Below are 20,783 nucleotides of genomic sequence, written 5' to 3'. Positions count from 1 at the left end.
CGGCCCGTGGTGGTTTGTGATATGGGATTGTGAACAAATATGCACAATACAAAGACCCTGCAGCTAGTGAAGAAACGTCTTCCAAAGTAAAAGCATCAAGCAAACTCCTTAACACACTTAATGTCTGCGTCTGTTTTCACACTGACTGACGAGTTTGAGAGAGATGGTGGAAGCAAAATTGATTCAAGTTCCTCAATTTAAATAGAAATATCGCAAAATATTTCAAATGAAGACAGGTAAAAACTTATCACATGTCATCTAATTCAAAATATACAGTGAGCTTAACACCTGCAACCCAAACTGACACATGGCTCGTTCAGACGGTTTGATATTACTGTAGGGACTCGGTTACTGGGAAAACACCTCGAGATCCCTCACACCACCAACACTGGGAAGTGTCCCAACCGAGCTGAGACACTAATGAAACAGTAGACAGCAGAGAGGGAGCTCTCCTCTTGAGGAGGAGGAGGAGGAGGAGGTTAACGACAAACTCCTGTATCATGTGTCGCTGGCTGATCGACACTACCTGGTATTCATTTATGGTCACATAAGTGGAAAGCTTCCGTTACAGCTGAGACAAAGCCCGGCTGTTCAGACTGTTAAACCGCCACAGAGACAGTTAACTGACCATGAGCTGGGTTGACAACAACAAAAATAAATAAATCCACCGGGACGTGTGGTATTTTAGACGGGAATTTGTGAGGTTACATGAGGTCACTGCTGCAGATAAACATGTTCAAAGCTCAAGCTGAAGCCTCACGGGCTTGACACGCAGCCAGTTTCTCTAAAAACAACAACAGAGGATCCTGTCAAGAACAACACTGCCTACCTACATGCTATTTAAGAGTTGGGGCAACATATTATAGGCACGGATGTGGGAAAATGTGGTTAAATTAGAGTGTAGCTGCCGGGGCCTGCACTGACACTGCACTGCTGCTGCTGCTGCTGCTGCTGCTGCTAAATATGTTGAGGTCAGTCTGGGGTCAGTGGGTGACCAAGGCCTGGGGGCAGTGAAAGGACAGAGGGTTCATCCTCCAACCCAAGTTCTCAGGTGCTGGGTTTGCAACACGAGGATTAAACCCATAAACAAAGAGGAAACCCAGGCTTGGGTTCAGTGTTTAATGGAGCTCACACATCTGGCTGGTGAGGCTGAGGAGTTCACGGCAGCAGCAGCAGCAGCAGTGGAAGTATTTGACTTTTTACGTCCTGACAAGAAGTTGGGTTGAGTCTCGTGTGACACTCAGTGAGATCATTTCTACTGTGACTCATGTTGGAGGGAATCAAACTCCCTGGTTGCAGATGGAGACCTCGGGTGGGGGGACACATCAGACATGTCTGTGGACAGCAGCCGACACTGTCCCCCGGGAAACATGTGCACACTCACGGAACAACTCGGGAATCATTTACCTGTAGTTCCGATTTCCATTCATGAGGTCTCTGCCCGGTTCACTTCCCGGATCACAGTTGTCAAATGTTCGGGACTCTTCCTCCGTTCAGTCCGGTGTCTCCTCCGGCAGCGCACCGCCTCTGCAGTGCCCCGCTCTCGGTTAGCTTCCCCCTCCTCCTCCTCCTCCTCCTCCTCCCTTGCGGGCTGTCAAACCGGCGGAGCCCCCCCTTCTCTTCGGTACGGTGGGTTTCGTTTCGCCGGCCCGGGGAGTCGTTCCGTTCCGCGTCCCCGGACACGGTCAACGTTTCCAGTCGGGGTTCAGTGCCACGGCGGAGGAGCTGCTGGCTCCTCGACGCGACGCTGTGGCAGTTGCTAGTTAGCCAAGTTAGCTCGCTAGCCGGGCTGTGGAGGAAAGTAGCTGGAGCGGACGAGAGGAGCCGTCAGGAGATCATCACCGCGGGGGTCACAGAGTCCAAATCAATCGCTACACACATCCGAACCCGGGCCACGTTAATCCGTGTCTGCGGCGCGGCGAGCGTCCCGGAGGGCTGGCTACGGCTCTTAGCTAGCTCGGCTGGGATAGTTGGAATTCTGACAGACGACGGCGACTTTTTCTCGGGTTGAAAACAGCCGCTGACTCGGCCCCCCCCCCCTGCTCTCCGAGCACCGAGGCCCCCGCGACGTCGTCCCGTGCGGTTCGCGTCCCGCAGCCGAAATCGAGCTGTCAGCGCCGGGTTGTATCCGCCGACACGTCTCGGGCTTCTCGGTCCGGGTTGACAGATCAACTCTGCTGGGCTTCGGCGAACCAGCTAAATATGGTGAAGTTGCCTCCTGACACCGACAGGAAGAGGTGGGCTCACTGTCAGGACGTCAGAACAAACTACTCCGCCTTCAGTGAAACCCTCGGTTCGCTCCTCGGTGAATATATGAATTATAATTATACGTTTTCAACTTGGTGTCACCACGATCTCTGGATTATCACGATCTGGTTCGAAAGAGTTTCAGGGGGGGACCTGTCATCTGCTTTGATGTCAAATTGTTTCCTGATCTGGATTCAGTTTTTTAAAGATTCTGAGAGAAAGATTTTTTGAATTGAAACCAAAGTAATCAAATGATGACAACTGCCCAGGAGCCACACGAGTATGAGATCAGTAAAATATTGAGATTATTATCAACCAGCACATGTTTTTCATTATTCCTCCAGACACTGATCTAGTCCAGCCTGACACTTACATATATTTAAAATGTCTCATTATATTACACATATTTCTATCTGTTTACTCTACCATAGGAACATTACACTTTTTTATATATGGTTTATGTTCAACCATTTAAGTTTGGGGAACATTTCATCTGTTTATGTCTTGTTCCGACTGAGTTGAGTCCAAGTAATGAAATGATGACAACTGACCAGGGGTCTGCATAAAACCATGAAAATGTTGAGTTTACCCGAGTGTTTCTCTAGGTACTCAGAAACAATTTAGTCCTCTAGCAAAGAGGCACATTTTTACATTTTTGTTTTATTTGTTTTAGTTTATTACCTCCACTGAGTGTGTATTTTTAATATTCCGTCTCTGTTGCTTTAATGTGGTAAACTTCTTCTCTTATGTTATTGTATCTCTGGAGCTGGTACCAGTGGGTTTTTGTCAATTTTGCTTATAGAATTAAGGACTAAGCTGATTCGTGTCAATGATTTCTGTGCTCGGCAACAGAACGGGCACGTTTCTGTAGAGAGGGTCCGTAAAGGCACAATAAACATCCGTGTATGATGATCTGGTCAAGAAGTAAACAAGTTCCTGGTTAAAGGTATTAAAAAAAACACACAGGAGTAATAAAAAACAATTTTATTTTCTTTAAAAAATAACCCTCCCCAACAGAGTTCCCATACTATCACATACAGAGCCAAAATAATATGCTTCTGCATCCTTTCATTCAAATCTACTGGGAAGTGCTATGACAAGAACTGTTGTTGATCAGTGGCTTCAATATTGCTTCGTCAGACAGTGAGGCTGTGTGGAGAACGTGGACTCTCCGGTGTCCACATGATGCATTTCCAGGGTGACTGCCATTTGGTCTCCCCCTTTGCAAGGTGCTTTGTGGCTTCAGTGACTGAAGAACTGCATCTGGTTTCAGTGGTGCTGGGAAAATGCCCCCAGACTGAATTCTTTTTGTATCTTTTTTTAAGCACAGAATGAGGGGTAGAACACTGGCCCCAACTGTGAAAGGCCCGGCAACTGGTGAGCCAAAATACAGGACAGGTTAATATTATATATTTATATATACAAATCACCCCGGACACAATGAAGGATCAGTAAAACGGTGTACAAAGGCATTTTGATTATTTAAGTTCATAAACATGTTTTAAAAATCAAACTCATCTGATCTCTCATCTTTTGATCCCTTTCAGCTCAAAGGGGCTCTGACCATCAGACAAGATTTGAGGCGCTTAAAGGGCAACTGAGGTGGAATTTTGAGACCGTCTCCACAGTGCCCTCTAGAGGATACACTCTGACACTAGTCACAATATTCATCATCATAATAATAATAATAATGAAAGAAAAAGCAGTTTTTATAACCATTACACAATCGAGGCAAAACAACTGACAGGCAGTGGTGAGCACGTGGCTCCTACCTCTAAGAAAACCCAAATAAGGTGGCTCAGAATATCCAGTCGAAGAATAATTACATGCATTTTTTTTTTTTAATTAATACAGAAAGTGACGAGATGTAAAGGCAGGGCGTATTAAGAATCATTAATATTTGCCTACCCTGTCCAATGTAGCAATCCCATATCTGTGTCGCCCATGCACACAGAGCACCAATGGGGATTGGCGAACACAAGCTAAGGGATTGGGGCAGGGGATGCTTCAGGTTAAAAGTGAAAGTTAGAAGACGAGGTGATGATGGAAAAGGTGACAAGTGACAGTTTGGCTTGGAGGGAAATAAGGGGACAAGTGCATTTGAAGAGGTTGGTCTCTACATGCTGAGAGAGAGACTGAGAGGGCGGGGGGGGTGTGCTTCTGCTATTCAGGCTGTGAGTTGTAAATGCCTGCAGAGGAAAAGAGCTTTGTATAAAAATGGGACATGTGCAGGATGCTGTGTACAGGTACGCAAAGATGTGCGTGGGTGGAATCTGGCGTCATCTGCACTGATCCGTGTGGGAATGTGCAGAATGATCGGAGCAAGGTCAGTTGCTGAATGAGAGTTCAGCTTTGCAGCACTTAAGTGATCATAGACTTCACACTGAATTTGCCTGTTATCAAATGTACAGAGAGGTGTTGCCTATTGCCTTAGTTACCTATTTGTTCTGAAAGCTGTGCGAGTGGGAAAACTTCAACCTAGTGTGTGTGTGTCAACCCTCAGTACAAACAAGTCTCACCATTTCGAAGTAAAAAAACAAAACAATAAGTAAATAAAAAGTGCCTCATATATCGTAAAAGACAGAAATAAAAGATTCTCTTCCTGTTTAAGTGCCCCTTTTCCATTGGTTGGCATCACTTTTGGCTGGTTAATAATGCTGGTTTAGGTGCATGGGGTGCCAGTATATTGGATACACTCTATGCAAATGGTCCCTCTACTGTTATGCTAAGGTTGCCGCTATAGGCTAAATCTCTAAGGGACTGGCTAACCAGCACAGAGTGCACGGCAGGACTTTTCTCCTGTGTCTACGATATGCTACACCTGCTCTGTCTGCCTCTGCTAATGTGAAGACCAGAGGGCTAGCCTCACATCTACTAACAAACTCTTATGTGCAGGACTGGTGGCACCTACATGCTAACACTAAGTGCTAATGTACCATACCTCACACTCCTCAAGGCAGTTTAAAAGAAATAACATTATTCAAAAAACATAAAAAACATGAATGTAGTTCATGGCAACGTTAAAATGATACATGTAAGTGTGCGTGCCCAGTACCACCCCTCTGGAGGATCCCCATACTAAGGGGCTTGGAACACTGGTATCCCGCGTTCGGATGGTAAAGAGGCAGCATTGTGGTGGCAGTTTAAAAAGTGTTTTTCTTTTTATCGCCTATTTTCCTCCCATCCGTATTGCATACTTAAATACATAGGAGTGTGAAGGTAGCGTACAATACAATTACATAATAATACCCACGTTTTAAAAATTCAACATAAAAAGAGCAATAGAGTCCTGGAAAAGTAAAAAGAGAACAAAATGACAATAATAATATTCATAACCTTTTGAGTGCATGAGGCTGTTGAGTCTGCCTGTGTTTTACAGGTGAAGGGCTTTACGTTTCTTGGATTTGGGTGATTGACTGTCAGGTCTGTGGAGTGTGTGTGTGTGTGTGGTGGGCAGTCATTGGGAATAAGGGATGGGGATGAGGTGACGGTGGGCCGTCTGCCCACTCAGGTAGAAATGAGGTGGGAGGGGTTGATAGTTGTGATGGTGTGTGTATCTCAGGCAAAGTACATGGTCCTCAGGGTGTCGTGGTGAATCTGAACAGCCTTAGCCAGCGCCTGTGGGTCCCGACCGTTACTCTGACCAGACACGTGGCTGCCCTCGCCACTGCAGAGACAACAGGGAAAGAAAATACAAAAGATCAGCTACTCTTCATGTGAGAATATTGAAATAAAGTCACCGATGACACATGGTTCAAAACAGTTGACTTCATAAACAGGCAGTGTAGTAGAATAAATGTACTTTCGTCGTTAGAATTCTGGGAACCAAATATGGGATCACAATGCTTTCAAAGAGTGAGAAACCTTTACAAGTTTCACACCCACACTAACCTGTCATGTTCTTTGTCCACCAGATGGTAGCGGGCACGGAAGGCCACAAGACGAGCATAGTAGGCTGGAGCAGGGATGGACACTGAGCGGGTACAACGCACATATGTGTGGCACAACTGGTAGGTTAGAATCTGCAACTCATCAGCCGTGAAACGATTGTCGTCCCAAAGGACGTAGTAATGAGACGGTCGGCTGGTACCCTAGAGACAGACAGAGAAGGGATATGATGTGTGGTATTTGGAGTCAAGGGTATTCGTCTTATTGTCTAATCAGGGAATTTAAAAATGCAATTACCCACGAGCAGGAAGGCATTTTGTTTCTGTTATTACCTGTATGCCTGCATGGCTGCACAGGTAGAAGTCAAACTCAAAGGGATGAGTGATGTTGGTGTCCACTGTCGTCCCTGCAGGAATATTCCCACTTTTCCCAATCTATCAAAAGAAGAGGCAGGGTTAGAATTACCAAGCAAAAGAAAACAGATTTGTTTTATAAGTACAAATTGTTTCAGTAATAAAAGACTCACTCTTTCAGACTTGTCAGCACAGAAGAGTCGTGTGTGATGGCGTTTCTGCACCACAATGTAGGTGATGCCTGGCTGATAGTCTTTCTCCAGCTTGATGCAGGCGTCTCTGATGGCCAGGAGCTCGTAATGGAGAATCTATACAAGAGAGTTCCTTATTAGCACTTATGGATATGGTGTTTAATACGGCAGCTATCAAAAACAAAATAATCAAAAAACATCCCATCTCACATACCTGCGGCAACTGTCCCTCAGGAACGCCATCTCTGTAGAAAATGATCCTGGTGGGCTTGAAGCGAGTCGACTTGTAGAACTGAATTAGCAGCTCTCGCACCATGTAAGACAAGTCTTCAATGATCTCCTGTCTGGGTCTCTGGACTCGCACTGTGGCACAGTATCTGCTGGGATGAGCATCCATACTGCCTACCACCTGGGAGAGAGAGGAACAAGGCATAGTCAGGATTAGTGATAAGAGTCGTACTAGTGACATATAGGCAAACATCTGTGCCACTGGACACAATGAGGTGGTTTGTTCTCCAAATAAACCCACAGGCTCTGTCACACAAAATAAAAACGACATTAAAAAGAAATATGCTGCTGAGAAAAAAAAAATAACAAAAATGAAATATAGTTATCACAATAATAATTAGGTGTGGATTTAGAGCATTTTAAGTGGGAAGGTCTAACTGCACTCTCTCAGTTTTACCATTTGTTTTTCTTAATATGTATTTTTGTATGTTAGCTTCCCCTAGAGGCTTCGAGCAGAAAGTGTGGCAGGCTCAGCATCGACCTTTTCGTTTTCTTCCTTCAAATCTCTCCTGAATCATCTACAATCACCACTTTTCACCGGTTTTCTCCTCAGTCAGGAGGATCGAGACAGACCCTCTCCTCTCTGCCGGTTCCTCTCCGCCGCGTGACTCAAGCGTTTGTCATAATTGCTAGGCAACAACACAGCCAACCACAGCTGAGCTGAGGTCAAGAGCAGACGAGGGTTGACGTCATTTCCTTTCTGAACGCGAGTCAGTGATGAGCTCACCTACTCCTCTCTTATTTCTTTTTTCTTTTGTTCAGCCTCATTTATTGTGTACTAAACAAAACTTAAATACAGACGTTTGTAATGATGCAGACTCTCAAAGCATGACGCTGTTGGGGCCTTGAGCACTAATTTAATTTATCAGACAAAGTGTAAGTTGGTGTTTTGAAATGTTGATCATGCAAAACATTTCTACAGCTCTAAAATATGTGTTGTGTTATGAAAAGCCTGTAATACCTAATAGACCTGTAAATTACGACTAAATCTAATGATGGTTTAATGAAAATCTCAAACTGAATCACCAGTGCCCGAGGTGATGAATTCCTCCACAGTCAACATCCATATTACTGTTGGTCCATTTCTATTGTACATTCATGTTAACAGTGAAACCAAAAACAGGCTATATTAATATGTGAGCTAAATCTGATAAGAGATTAAGGATGTTAAAGCTCTTCTGTCTCAAACATTATTTATTTCTTGATAGGATTCTTCTCTACCAGCGCTGCTGTGCGCCATGGTCACCCAGTGCCACTGTTACCAAGCAACCTAAACCAACCATGTGTGTTTGTTTTCCTACGACATCCTGAGGTCATTTGCATAATTTACATCTCCTTGATGCAGTTTTTTTTTTATATGGCTATGAAAGTAGTGCTGAATCCAGCCACACTTAACTATCACTTTCAATGATTCGCTTCTGAATATGTAAAACAAGTCTTTTATGGCTCAGACCAAAGTTCAAATCCAGATCATAAAGGCAACTATTCCCCAGATATACATTTAGATTCGATGTCATCTGTGTGTCGCAGCTAACTGAGCTTCTGTGTCCATCAGATACAGAAGCTGTGGACAGAACGTGGAGGATATTCATGTTGATCAATTCTGCGACATGAATACATTCATTACTTTAACTTGCTGGTTGATCTAAGTTGCAGCCAAAAGCATTAAGGTACTGGTGTTAAAAAGACGACTGTATTTCAGTTTTCATCTACAACCATTATGGGAATCGGAGCCCCAGAATTACTTACACTTCCCAATAATTGATGATAAGGTAATAATGTAGATAACCATTGTTAAAGCATGGAGGAACTAGCATTAAGTTCATGTTAAAAATGATAATTTTAAATAATTAAGACCTAAGCAAGTCATATTTGAACATATTTAAGACTTTAAAGACTTTCAGTGCAGCAAGCCCTAAACTAAAGGTTCCTGTATTTTCATAAGCAGGTACTTTTTTTGAGGGGGGGGGGGGTTAAAAAGATTTCCTGGGACTTATTTAAGACCCTGGTCCCTGCAGTGGCAATGCAGCATATTTAAAATGTGTCTCACTCTGTCCATTCAAATCTGTTGTACTTCTACAGCCAATGATCTATAAATACTACCGTCACAGGAAGTAATTACACAATCTATCGTTGCATCTAACAATTAATTTCACTTTTACAAGCATTATCTTTCGATTGATCAGTCATCGTTTAGACGTTAAATAAGAAGGAATCATAAGAAATGCCCTTCAGAAGTCACCAGAACAAAAACACGTCACCACCCCCACCTAAGCCTTGAACATGCACACCCACATTTGACAAATGGCCTCGGTCTTTGTAACGCACGATAGTTCGTTCCCCTCCTTTTCCTGAGATTGTGTTCAAGGTAAACTGGTGTAGTTAAATGAAGGCGTTATTTCGGAGACTTACAGCAGTAATGGAGGGCTTCTTGCCATCTCCAGCCGGGGGGTGCGTGACGTCTGCTCCCAGGAAGATAACCGGCTGCTGGAACACTGCTGACCTGTGAGTACAAATGGAGGAGGAGATGCGATTTACATTTGCTCATAAAGACAGTGCAGGGTAGTTATATTGTCATCCCAGGCTGAGAGCTGAGACGGGTAAATTCACTTCATCCAGTGGAACACCGGGGGCTTTCACTTGAATTGTTAAGAGCGGTTGTTGTTCATGGATGCCGGTTATAGAAAAGTGACACATCTAAAGCGTTATTTAAAAATGACCTGTACAACATGAAGGGTATGACAGGAATAAATATATGGTCAAATAACTGTTGTACGTGACAGTTTCATGTCATCGAGGTTATCACAGCTGTTCTCCAGCTAAATAAATGTTTGCAACAAATTCAGAAGAAGCCAAACAGCTTCTCACCGTTGATGAGGCACCAGGATGTTGTTGATGCCTCCCAGCTTCACGTTGATCTTGAGGCAGAGGTTGGAGAGGGTCTGAGGGGACGTCTTCACCACGTTCTTCACCTGAACACACTGGGTGGCCATGCCAAGGAGGGTGTCTCCCACACGCTTCACCTCCGCTACAAAAGAAAAACAAGAAAAACAATGATGCTAAAGAGCAGAAGAAGCGTTTAGTGAAGTCAGCTTCCCAATTATCTGTCTTGCTGTTTCCTTATGTGTATTTTCTGAAAGCGAAGTATGTCTTTAGCGGTTTGATGAGTATCATACTCACTTTATTTTTTCATTACCTAATTATTTGTATCGAATGTAAAATAAGATAGAATACCATAGACCGGAGTTTTTCCTGGCAGGATGACGATGATGAGCTGTAGACCAGAGTAGGTGTTCTTCAGGTGTCTGAACATGGGCTCCACGCTGTCGGCTCCCTGGGCGTATTTACAGAAGCATGGCTGGCCCTGAATTGGCATCCCAGCATCCTTGGAGATCTTACGCAGCTGGTCTGTGAAGTTCCTGGGAGGAGACCAGAGTAGTTTATTTAGCTATGCAAGCTAAAGTTAGTTCAGGTTTTTAATGCTGAACTGTTCAATATCTGTTGTCTTACACAGTCAGAGTGATCATGTCCACAGTTTTTGATCTCTCTGTCCTAAAGTCTTAAAATCTCTTTTTGGAATAGAAATGTACTTTTAAAGAACGAAGGAACCTAAATTTGCAGAATTTACATTTACAGTTACAATTTAAAAGTGGACCTAATTTACTATGATCAAATACAAGTCAGTCAGAAACGTTTTAGGACATTTAATTTAATTCCCCTTCACAGAATGAAACCTCACTGCTCCCGCTCATTAGTTCTTACTTGAGCACCTCCTCTCTGCACTGTTTCTGGGGGGCAAAGCAGGCAATCGCCCACACTTTGATCTCAATGCCGTTGTAAAACTGCTTTCCTCTCATGTCCCACACTCCCTGGTTGGGGGTAGCTATGGCACGATTCTGTTCAAAAGACACAGAGAGAAAATCAGGTCAGAGCTACAGCAAACACACTTTTGAGAGATTACTTTTAACTCAAAAATTGATCTTTTAAGCTGACAAATGATTAATTATTTTACCCGTCCTCCATACTGCAGGATTGGGGCCGGGAGCACTCTGCCCGTCACTTCAGCCATGTCATCTTTCACCTTGATCCCAAACTCCTGGATGTACGGGTCCAGGTTGAAGTTGGCGTTCTTCATCTGTGGAGAGAGAAAGTCATCGTTCATATCTTGTTGCCTTTGTGACTTAAACACTAAATATTACTCATTTAAATTATTTCTATGCAACTCACCAGCCGGCTGATCTCCTCTTGTCTGTCGGGTGCGGAGCGAGCTGTGGCTTTGATCATAGTGGAGGTCTGATTATCTGTCAGCTTCTTAATGCATCGTTGACCTGCTACAATGTTACACACCTGGAACATGTAAATCTCAATTCAGTGGGGTGTAAGCATTGGTTATTTACGTGCACTAATGCTGCTACTGAAGATTACATATGAGCACAAGACGGTTGGTTAAATGTTTGAACGGCAGAAATGTAATCGTCCTTGAACTTCCTCACCTCCAGGGGCAGGTAGGTGTGCTTCTGCTCCTGGCCCACCTGTAGACAGGGTAGGTGGGGGTACTTAAGCTGCAGATTGTACTTCTGCTTGAAGTACTGGGCCACTGTACATTCTACTGTCTGCCCACTTTCAAGTTGGAGGGGAAACCTGTCAAAAAGACAGAGAAACATTAATTATTATCTGTCCAGAAAAAAGGACAAGTACACACGTTTTCAGACTCCAAAACTAATAAATTAAAAATGTCTTTTCAGGACATGAGCGTCAGTCAAGCTTGCAGTTTTTGTATTCACAAAAGAATCTGTTATTAATGTAATAAACTGTAACTTAATGCCGACTGTTGACTTACGTCTGATGGCTGGCAGGACGTCGGGTGACATTGCATACACGATATTTTCTCTTCATTTGGCCGCAGTGGGTCACCTCCACCTTCAAGCCTGCCAACACCAAGCCGGGTACACAAGAATTAACTCATAGTGACAAAGGAAGACACATGAAATTGTTAGAAGCAAAGGAATCATCACACTCACAAATGCAAACATAATGACAGCGTTTTCATGTGCCAGGTGTAAATTAAGTAAATATGCTTTGATTAGCGACATCTGTGTGAAAAATATTTTCAGTGTCTGGGACTTTCATCCTCTCCAGCAATGCACCTTTAATCTCCTTTGTGAACCGAACCCTTTGTGAGTCAGTGAGAGTCTTGGGCTGCTCGTCAATGTTGCGAATGTCCAAAACCTCACACATGAACTCAATTACAGGCTGGGCTTTATAGAAGGCCGTGGCAGACACTAGAGGGAGACAGAGAACACCAATAAATCCAGTGAAGATGAGAAACCTGACAGAAGGTGCATGGATGTCCACACCTTTAATCTGTATAATCCTAAAACTTGAATAGAGTCTAATGTTACGAGCAGCTATTACAAAGGTGAGTAACAAACATTTCACATCTGCTTTCTGTTAAATTTTACTTTTCAGCATTTCTGTGCCACTGTTCCTGTCTAGTCATGCAATGTCAGGAAACAAATCCCACATTGAGATCACCGAGTGACTTCACACGCTCTGGTGAGCTTGTCTTCAGTGACTCACCATCAATGTTAAGCATCATCTTCCACATGGCGGGGCGCACAGACTGGTGGAAGCCAAACCAGACTTCCCTCCCCCCGCCCAGTGGGTGGTAGTATCCTTCAGGTGGGGAGAAAAATGAACGGCCCACTGGAGTGTACCTAATTAGAGGAGGTAGAGGGGAGAAAGTGAAAATAATGAACACACAGAATGACCTCACTGAATTAATACACTGACTTGTGTTGAGTAAAGCTTATGTCTCATGTAGGAGGTGTCAGAATAAGTCTTGGTAACCATTAAAAAAAACAAGAAGACCTGAATGGAAAATACTAAAATTGGACTAAAGAACAGAGCTTTGTTAATCAAATATGTGTGGTTGGAGGAGAAACAGGCAAAAAAAGAAACATCTGTGAATTAGCTGTTTTCCTTTTTGACCAGCATCTTTTGTTTAGTGACTGGACCCCTGGAGCTAAGATGGTCTGATGCAATCCAGTTAACCTCTTCATAAACATGACTATTCCAGTCATGGTCTGTATTTATATACTTTTCTAGTCTTGATACCCACTCACAGTACAGCTGTTTGCCATTCACACACACATTCATACAATGCACCTATCTATCCAATTTTTTTTTACCTCATAGAGGCCAGGTGGCGCATGGCCACGTCCAGGGCTTGAACTGAGTCGAGGGGGACCTGCAGGCGGCCACTGACCAGAGTCTCCTGCAGCAGGCGCCATGACACCTTGGCCAGCCAACGGATGGACACCTTGAAAATTCGGTCCTTACCCTCGCCTGGGATGGTCACCTCAAAATCCACCTGGAGAGACAGAGGACAAACAGAGAGAAGCGATGAAGAACAAAAACTGCAGGAGAACAGGAACATGGGTAAAATAAAAAACATCTGGCTGTGTGGTTTAATGCAAATTATTACTCAAAAGGGCGAAGGCAGCTTTTAGCCTGGTTACCTGTTACTGACATGACAACAACCCACAAGCCAACATGAGTTTTCCCCTCACACCTAATGAGTTCCTCTCTATGACTGTATGTCATTGTACCTGTGTTTGTCATGCTGCGATTCGTGTTACAAATACAAATGTGTAAAGATAACAAGTTGCCGTTTTAAAGGGGATAATGTGCCTTCATATATCTTCTCAAAGTCATTTCCAGTGTCTTTGCTAACCTGAGCTAACTGGCTACTGTCTGTGGCACTTTGATTACTAGACAGATATAAAGGTGGCATACATCTTCTTGACTTAATCTCTGCAAGGTAGCAAATAAAGGTATTCCCATGAGCTTACATCTTAAAAATATATATAAAAAATATATCTTTAAGATTACAGATAACAGAAAGCAGTACTCTTATTGAGTTTCTTTTCTTTTAGTCTCAAACCAGATAGTAGGAGTTTTGTCTTTAAACGGTCGACATATGGGCTCTGCAGGAAATGTCAAACAGTAAATTGTGCATGCTATTCACTTCCTCCACAAGAGAAACTCTAATTCTTGTCCAAACTGGGCTTGAGAGAGAACTTATTGATCCCTGAGGGGAGATTTGTAGGTGATTTGTAGGTTTGGTTATTGTGTGTTGTAGCATTGTTCAACAAAGCCCCTGCAAACACTCACCTTCTCACTCCCGATTGGAAGTGCTAGCACCGTGTAGATGTTCTTCTTGCCGTCATACACCGGCTTCCTGTCACCAAACAACTGGGGCTTGAAGTGTTGCACCATGTACTCCACCACCTCCCTGTAGGAGAAAAAAACAACAACACAATACTCTGTCAATGAAACCCATCGCCTGATCAAGATGCTCTATTGTGATCGGGTGAGAGGGGGGCAGTTCTTCAGATGACAGAATATTGATCGAGGAGGGTACCGCTGGTGGGTGCAATATTTCATGGTCATGGGGGGAAGGCAAGGACAAAGGGAGAGAGGGTGTGGGTGGTGGGCCACCTTTCAGCGTACGGTGCCTTGGCCTTCAAATGAGCGTGGGGGATGAGGAGTCGCTCTGAAAAGAGAAAGGTCAAAGAGCTCGACCTTTGCATGCCTTCTTGGACCTTTTGTCTAAAGCCAAAAGAAACTGAACTCAAAGACCCTCTCTGAATGTGAGAAAATGGTTCCAACACATGCACATTTCAGAGATTCGTCTTTCAAATTTCAAGTTCTCTGAGGCAGGTTTGATAACAAATACAAGATTGTGGATATGCTTCACTTGTTTCTGTTCACAAACTTGGCAATTAGGAAAAGAGTGAAGCTCAAGGACTCTCCCCGAGGGATCTCTGGACAATCGCCGCTGAGATCTGCAAGGATTTCTACAACAGATTGTTTGAGGACACAAAGGGTCAAGGCTGTTTTAGCAGACAAAAATTAATTATGTTAAGTTGTTTCTTTCAGAGTTTGGGTAATTCATTTCACTTGAGGAAACACGCAAAAAGAGATTCCACAAGTAATTTTTTAAAACTGCCCACGTCTTCTCATAAACATCTGGCTTCAAATATCCAGATGCCACTGATACATATGTACCTTTGTAATAAAAGTGTATAAATCCTAACTTCACACAAAAGGCGACAGTAGAAACTAAAAAACAATCATATCTTGTTGAAACCCAGTTCACAATCACAAGACACTAGAATTTCAGTTTGGAATCAAATGCAGGTTAAGATAAGTGAAAGACGACAGTCACGCCTTCGTGAAAAGTGGAGTTCTCCACAATCAAATATGATGAAACATCCACTCTGTGGCATGTCGCCCCCAAAGGCAGACGAGACAGTCTCTCTTTTTTGTTCACCTGAAGAGGAATGGGCTTTCTGGAGAGCCATGACCAAAGCCATCAAAGCAAACTGCACAACTCATCCCCCCTCTGAATGTTGTAGGTTATGTTTATGTGCAGTTTTCTGCCTGGATTAAAGTAATAAATGTGACAAATGATAGTAATGACAGCTCTTTTTTGTTTTTAAAATTGTAACAGCTGAGAAATTGAATGGGAAAAGTGATGGAAGAGCTCCGTACAGATTCATGGAGTTTCCTCACATTACTTTATGCTCTTCAAGGTGTGAACTAGAGTCCTACTTTGTTTGATTTACACAGAAGATTAATCTTCCACATTGAGAAGAGTAATGTAACGCAATACCACTTAAATTATGTGCAGCAGGTCACAAGGTTCAGGATCTGAGCAAGTTACTTCTACTGATACTGCACCCCAATCCATGTGTTTTCCTACATATGAGTAATAAATGAGTATCAATCCTCTATTTAAGAGCTCTACTCTTTTATTTCCCCAAAACATGGCAAGCAACCCGAAAAAACTAATAAATCGTCTTTACAAAGAATGACACCATATATAAATCCCTGCTGAATTTCACTTCATGTTGATGGCGGCTGTGGCTGCCGCCTCCTGAAAGACTGACACCACAGTGATTACAAGTGGCCGTTGGGCTTTCATTATCCAATTTCCAACAAAGCAGATATTTCAGTTGCTTGTTGACATCTTAAAATTCATGCTTTGCTGCCACACAGTAATAACGGCTTATGACAAATAGGAACTGACACATTCTGATTTTTTCAGATTAATGTAGGACATCACAGACAGAAAACACAAGACAAAGCATGACTGTGACTTTCCATTACCTGTTGACTCGTCGTGGGCACTTGTCGGGCTTAATGTCCACCTCATAGTGGTAGACGTCCATCTTTGGGATCTCAACCTCAAAATAGTTGGCCAGCAGCTTGATGGGCTTGCCCACGGTGCCCATTCCTGGCCGGCGGGGGGCATGGAACACCTGCTGCAGGGGTGGGGGGAAGACCCCCATGGGCACTGGACAGCCAGAGGATAGGGGGCCATCGGCAAGGACAGGTAGAAGAGGGGAGGAAGTTCAAAACAATGGTGGCAGGAATGAGGAAAGTGGTTGTGCACAAAAGCAACAGCAAGTGCAGGAAAAAGAACGAGTCGAAGCAGAGGAAGGATATTGGCAAAGCACGCACACAAGAGATGAAGAGCGGTTGAGCATGAGAGGGCAAAGGAGGTGATGTGAACATCAGCGACAGGAAAAAGAGGATGAGAAATGTGGGTAAAAGTCGAGAGGAAGCGTGGGCAGGGGCCAGGAGGACATGACAGATGGACATGAAAGCAAGTGGCAGTAACAGACGGAACAGGGAGAGGAAAGATAGGAAAGTGTGCATTTGGGGCCGGGGAGAGGGGGAGAGGAAGATAGATGTGTTGAAGTTAGATAAGGGGTGATGGAGGAGAAGATTGGTGAAGCAAAACAGAGGAAGAACGAGAAGATTTGGTCAAATGAGGATGGACAAGGGGTGGGGAGTGGGGGGTGGGGCATAAAAAAAATAATTAGAAAAATGCTTTTTTACATATTATTAACAGATTTTCATTCATAGTAATTCAAAGTGATCAAAAGATATGTATGTTCCACGTGTTTGTTTCAAACATGTCCGGCTAAATCTTAAAAGTGATTTTAGCAGATTTGATCCCTCGAGTCCAATTAATCTATCAAACAAATTTCAGTTTTGTTGTAGCAGCTGTAGAAGTTATAAATATTGGCTAGTCCCAGTATTAAAAAATTAGGCTATTCTCAAATTAATATCTTTGGGTTTTGAACTGTTAGTTTGAAAAAAAGAATATGCTGAGGGAATCATGACGGGGTTCTGGGAATGCACAACTACATTTTCAACTATTTCTTTTTTTTTTTCCATAATCTATAAACCAATTGACTATCGGTGCCTATAGTGTCATGCCTCAAAAACAGTCTGGGTGCTAGATGTGAGGCTAGCTGTGACTCCTGCCTGAGAGGGGCCCAGTGCCTTAACCTCTGGGTCCCCAGAGAACAGCCCTCCTCCACCACAACAAAGACCCCAGCTGCCCTGCTCCTCTGTCTCACACTCACACACAAATATGGGTGTGTGACAGAGGGAGCGCCCTCGCCACGGTGAACACACACTGACACACACAAATACAGGGGGCCCCCCTCTACATTCCCAGCCTCACCATGGAGACACCACGGCAACACGGTATTGTCATGGATATCAGGGGACCTGTGTGTGTGTGTGTGAGTGTGTGTGTGTAGGGCTGTTGCAGAAGACGGGAGGAGGCAGGGTAACGCCGTGGTCATGATGAAGAGACCTTGGCCTTTTTGGTCCTAAACTGAGCACGTTCCCACATCGTGCAAAGGCGCCTGGGTATCCCAAACTGAAATAGCCCTGCTTTAAATAGCTGCTATGGAAATCCCTGGGTCAGACACACCACTCTATCACATGGATGCTAATCCTTCAGAAAAAGCCGAACTGACAGGAAGAGTAACAGAAGCCAGAAAAACACAGAGAGATGCTCTGTGTCTGTGTAGAATCACACATCTGAGGAACATATTAAACACAGACACTGGACATGTGTGGACCACATACTCTGTGCAAGATAGCCTGTATGCGTGTGAATATGTCAGCGCGCAGAGTGCCATGCAATCGTTTGCACTCTCACACACAATGACACACACTTCACGCTCGTGCCAGTGAAGGCAGATGGTGAGAAGTAGCGCCAGCGCTCTCACATATCCCGAGACAATAGAAGTCTTTCCAAGGCGGTAAGACTTAAATCAGAGCTCTGGTGCTGCGTCACAACACGAACGATCACGACACTCACTATTTACTGACTTTACAATTGCGTAACGTGTAATAAGCCCAAGTTTCATGGGAATGACTTAGTTAATATTTTATCTGGAGGGTTACGGATTATTTTCGTGTACTTTCTTGTATTTTGGTTCAGTAACAGCCAATTGGCAATGTTGATTTATGATCTTTTTGTCAGCTTTACAACAAATTTTGAATAATTTCCAAATGACAGTATGAGAACTATTTTGTACATTCTGATTCCAGTATGAAACTTGTAAAGATTCAATTCTGACTGACAGTAACAGCCGATCTCAAGTGTGGCTCATGCTTGAGGATGAGTACTTCTGGGCTCAAATTTATGAACACATTGAAACTCATTGAAAAAAAAATCTATCAAACTGAAAGGACCATTTACAATTTTAAATACTGAGCAGCTTTAATATTTACTCAGAGACTCAATCGCTCATTACGAGATCACAACAGGTCAAGTACATGAAAGAGAAGGAACAACCAATTATGCATCAATTGTTTTCGGCCAAACTAGTTGGCTCTCTGTGTACTTGGCTGTTGATCATGAGCTAGACATGGCAATCAGCTCAATCTTGGAAAACAGCCCATTGAATCATCACACTTTAAACACTACAGCAGCACTAGAGGTGTCCCAGGGGCCCTTCCCCACCAATCTTTAAAAAAATAAATCAAACCTATTCAACTGAGTTCAATCTGTTACGACAATGTGATTTAGATCTGAGAGTAACTTGTGCAAATATAGACAACTTGGAAATATTCAGAGTTCAGAACATCTGCATGCAACATATAAACTCTTTCTGAAGGCCAAGGTCCAAGATCTCCCATGATGGGGTGGACTTCACACCTGGGCATGAAGTCAGTCACTGCATTCATTGTTTATTAAAATGGGATCGATGATAGCTGAAAGATAAAGCTCAGCACTGGCACTGATACGAACTGGCTGTGATTCTTAAACCTGCAGAGAGGCTGCACACTTCAACTCACCCCTGAAAATCAGGGTTTGTGAAATCCAGCTGCAGATGTGAGCACATCTCAACTGGTGCTTATTGTTGGTTCCACTTAAATAAATAATTCATTTGTCTCCGCGGTGGTTGGGGCCTGAATGCCTGTGTCCCCACTGTCTGTGGATCACAGGTATTAAACCTGAGCAGCCACAACCTGTCACTGGAAGGCTGGGCAGCGGTGCGGGCTGCAGCCAGCTGCTGGAAGGCGGGCTTCACCTCGTCCCTCCTCGCCGAGATTCCCACGACCTCCCTGCCCCCGCGCAGGGCTGAGGATACGGCCGAGGCTGCAAATATCTACAATCCTGAGTAAATGATCAGGTTTCCCGCAAAGTGTTGTGCACGCAGCCTGCTAAAAGAGAACCCCCTCTTCCTCGACACACGGGGTTGTCACGGAGCCCCCTTGCACATACCACCCCCCACCCACCCACCCCCTGGATGCTAAGGCCAGGCTCCGGAGCCTCGCTGTCCGAACACCGCAGTCTCTACCTGCAGCCGTAACTCTGCTCGATACTGGAGAGGGAAAGAAACCTACCAGCGCCAGACGGTCCCGGCTCCATCCCATTCACTTAGCCGCGCGGGTACAAAGCTAGCTAGTCCGGGGGGGTGCTGTGGCCAAACCGCCGGCCCCTTCAGGCTGGAAGCGTTATCAGACTTCCAGCCCCCTCCTCTCGGCGTGCGGTCGTCTCCCTTCTCGGTGTACCCCCGCCCCCTGCCCCTGCCAGAGCCCCCCCTGGACCCGCAGAGGAGTTGAGGCTAACGGCGGTAGCTGCCAGTCGCTGGCGTGCCCGTTGACCCCGGAGCTGGAGGGCGATAACGGCTGGTTCTTCTTCCTCCTTAGGGGGCAGCGCGCTCCCTCACGCCGCCGTGATTTCACCGATTTCCCGCGACGTGGTGCCTCCCGGTCGGGGTGTTGTGCTCCTGCCGCTCCGCGTCCAGACAGGACCCTCCAGCGGAACAAAAAAAAAAACAGGCCAGCCCCTCACCCCCCAAAATCTGAAACTTCTTCTTTGTCATTAAAAAAGTGCCATGGAACTGTTGATGAACTTGCTGTCACACCCTACAGGCCGAGGCGGGAACTGCACTGCAGATATTTAAGCATGTCTGTGAAGCAGAGGAGCTTTGAGTCAGGGCAGGTTTCCTCTTGTTCGACAGACAGTGAATCTGTGATCATTATTATTATTATTACATTACAGTCCGTGATTGCTTTTTTATTTATTTAATCAGGCAGCCACATTCGGTCACATTGTAATCCAGTGTCAGTGATGGAGAAAGTGCGGTGGCCAGGAGAGCTCGACGTGCTGCACAGATAGAAAAATACACGTGCAAACGCATGCAAGTACAGGAATGCACTGCAACTCGGAAATTACATCAGTCCTGTATTTTATACACTTGCACTGCTTTTATTTAAACACTGCTTAAAGTTGGACATTTCAGTGAAGTCAGTGAAAGAAGTTGAAAACTCTCATCTGCCCGTTTGTGCTTCCTCAGTTAAAAGATTAAAACTTAGCTCCTTTTACCAAAGGCTGCTGAGAGCTGATGGGAACATTTCACAGCTTGAAAGAGAACTTGGATCTTTTATTCATTTTTTTTGCTGGTAAGTCCTTGAGGTGAGGCCTTTG

General features: G+C 44.4%; 2 protein-coding genes across 5 annotated transcripts in view; both read right to left on the bottom strand.

Moving 5' to 3' along the window:
• The window catches only part of ago3a (argonaute RISC catalytic component 3a), a 34,379-nt gene extending 32,140 nt beyond the window's left edge, over positions 1–2,239 (bottom strand). For all 3 annotated transcript variants that reach the window (XM_020092863.2, XM_069536624.1, XM_020092864.2), the window contains exon 1: positions 1,408–2,239. In XM_020092863.2, the coding sequence (XP_019948422.1) occupies positions 1,408–1,426 (19 nt within the window). In that variant the 5' untranslated portion in view covers positions 1,427–2,239. The remainder of the gene's footprint in view (positions 1–1,407) is intronic.
• Positions 2,240–3,216: 977 nt separating this feature from the next.
• On the bottom strand, positions 3,217–20,131 carry ago1 (argonaute RISC component 1). Of its 2 annotated transcripts, none has more exons than XM_020092861.2 (19): positions 19,697–20,131; positions 16,145–16,331; positions 14,144–14,264; positions 13,159–13,340; positions 12,548–12,684; positions 12,115–12,249; positions 11,808–11,928; positions 11,461–11,608; positions 11,195–11,314; positions 10,980–11,102; positions 10,730–10,863; positions 10,202–10,386; positions 9,836–9,995; positions 9,380–9,470; positions 6,894–7,088; positions 6,662–6,796; positions 6,468–6,569; positions 6,139–6,338; positions 3,217–5,914 (listed from the first exon to the last, which is right to left on the bottom strand). In XM_020092861.2, exons 1-19 carry the CDS (start codon positions 19,719–19,721, stop codon positions 5,806–5,808), a joined length of 2,610 nt encoding a protein of 869 aa, XP_019948420.1. In that variant the 5' UTR covers positions 19,722–20,131; the 3' UTR covers positions 3,217–5,805. The 2 variants fall into 2 exon arrangements, with proteins under 2 accessions (XP_019948420.1, XP_019948421.1); XM_020092862.2 differs by having other exon boundaries at positions 11,808–11,895.
• Positions 20,132–20,783: the final 652 nt, after the last annotated feature.

The sequence above is a fragment of the Paralichthys olivaceus genome, chromosome 13 (assembly GCF_024713975.1).
Source record: "Paralichthys olivaceus isolate ysfri-2021 chromosome 13, ASM2471397v2, whole genome shotgun sequence".
NCBI lineage: Eukaryota > Metazoa > Chordata > Actinopteri > Pleuronectiformes > Paralichthyidae > Paralichthys > Paralichthys olivaceus.
This window is presented reverse-complemented; position numbering and strand designations above follow the sequence as displayed.

What these genes read in the sequence shown, in the direction of transcription:
- ago1 (XM_020092861.2), bottom strand. Translation starts at nt 19,721, where the DNA reads ATGGAGCCGGGACCGTCTGGCGCTG. An exon ending in GATGATGCTTAACATTGATG is followed by an intron (nt 12,250 to 12,547) that starts GTGAGTCACTGA and finishes GTCTCCCTCTAG; the next exon opens with TGTCTGCCACGGCCTTCTAT. An exon ending in TCCTGCAGTATGGAGGACGG is followed by an intron (nt 10,864 to 10,979) that starts GTAAAATAATTA and finishes TCTTTTGAACAG; the next exon opens with AATCGTGCCATAGCTACCCC.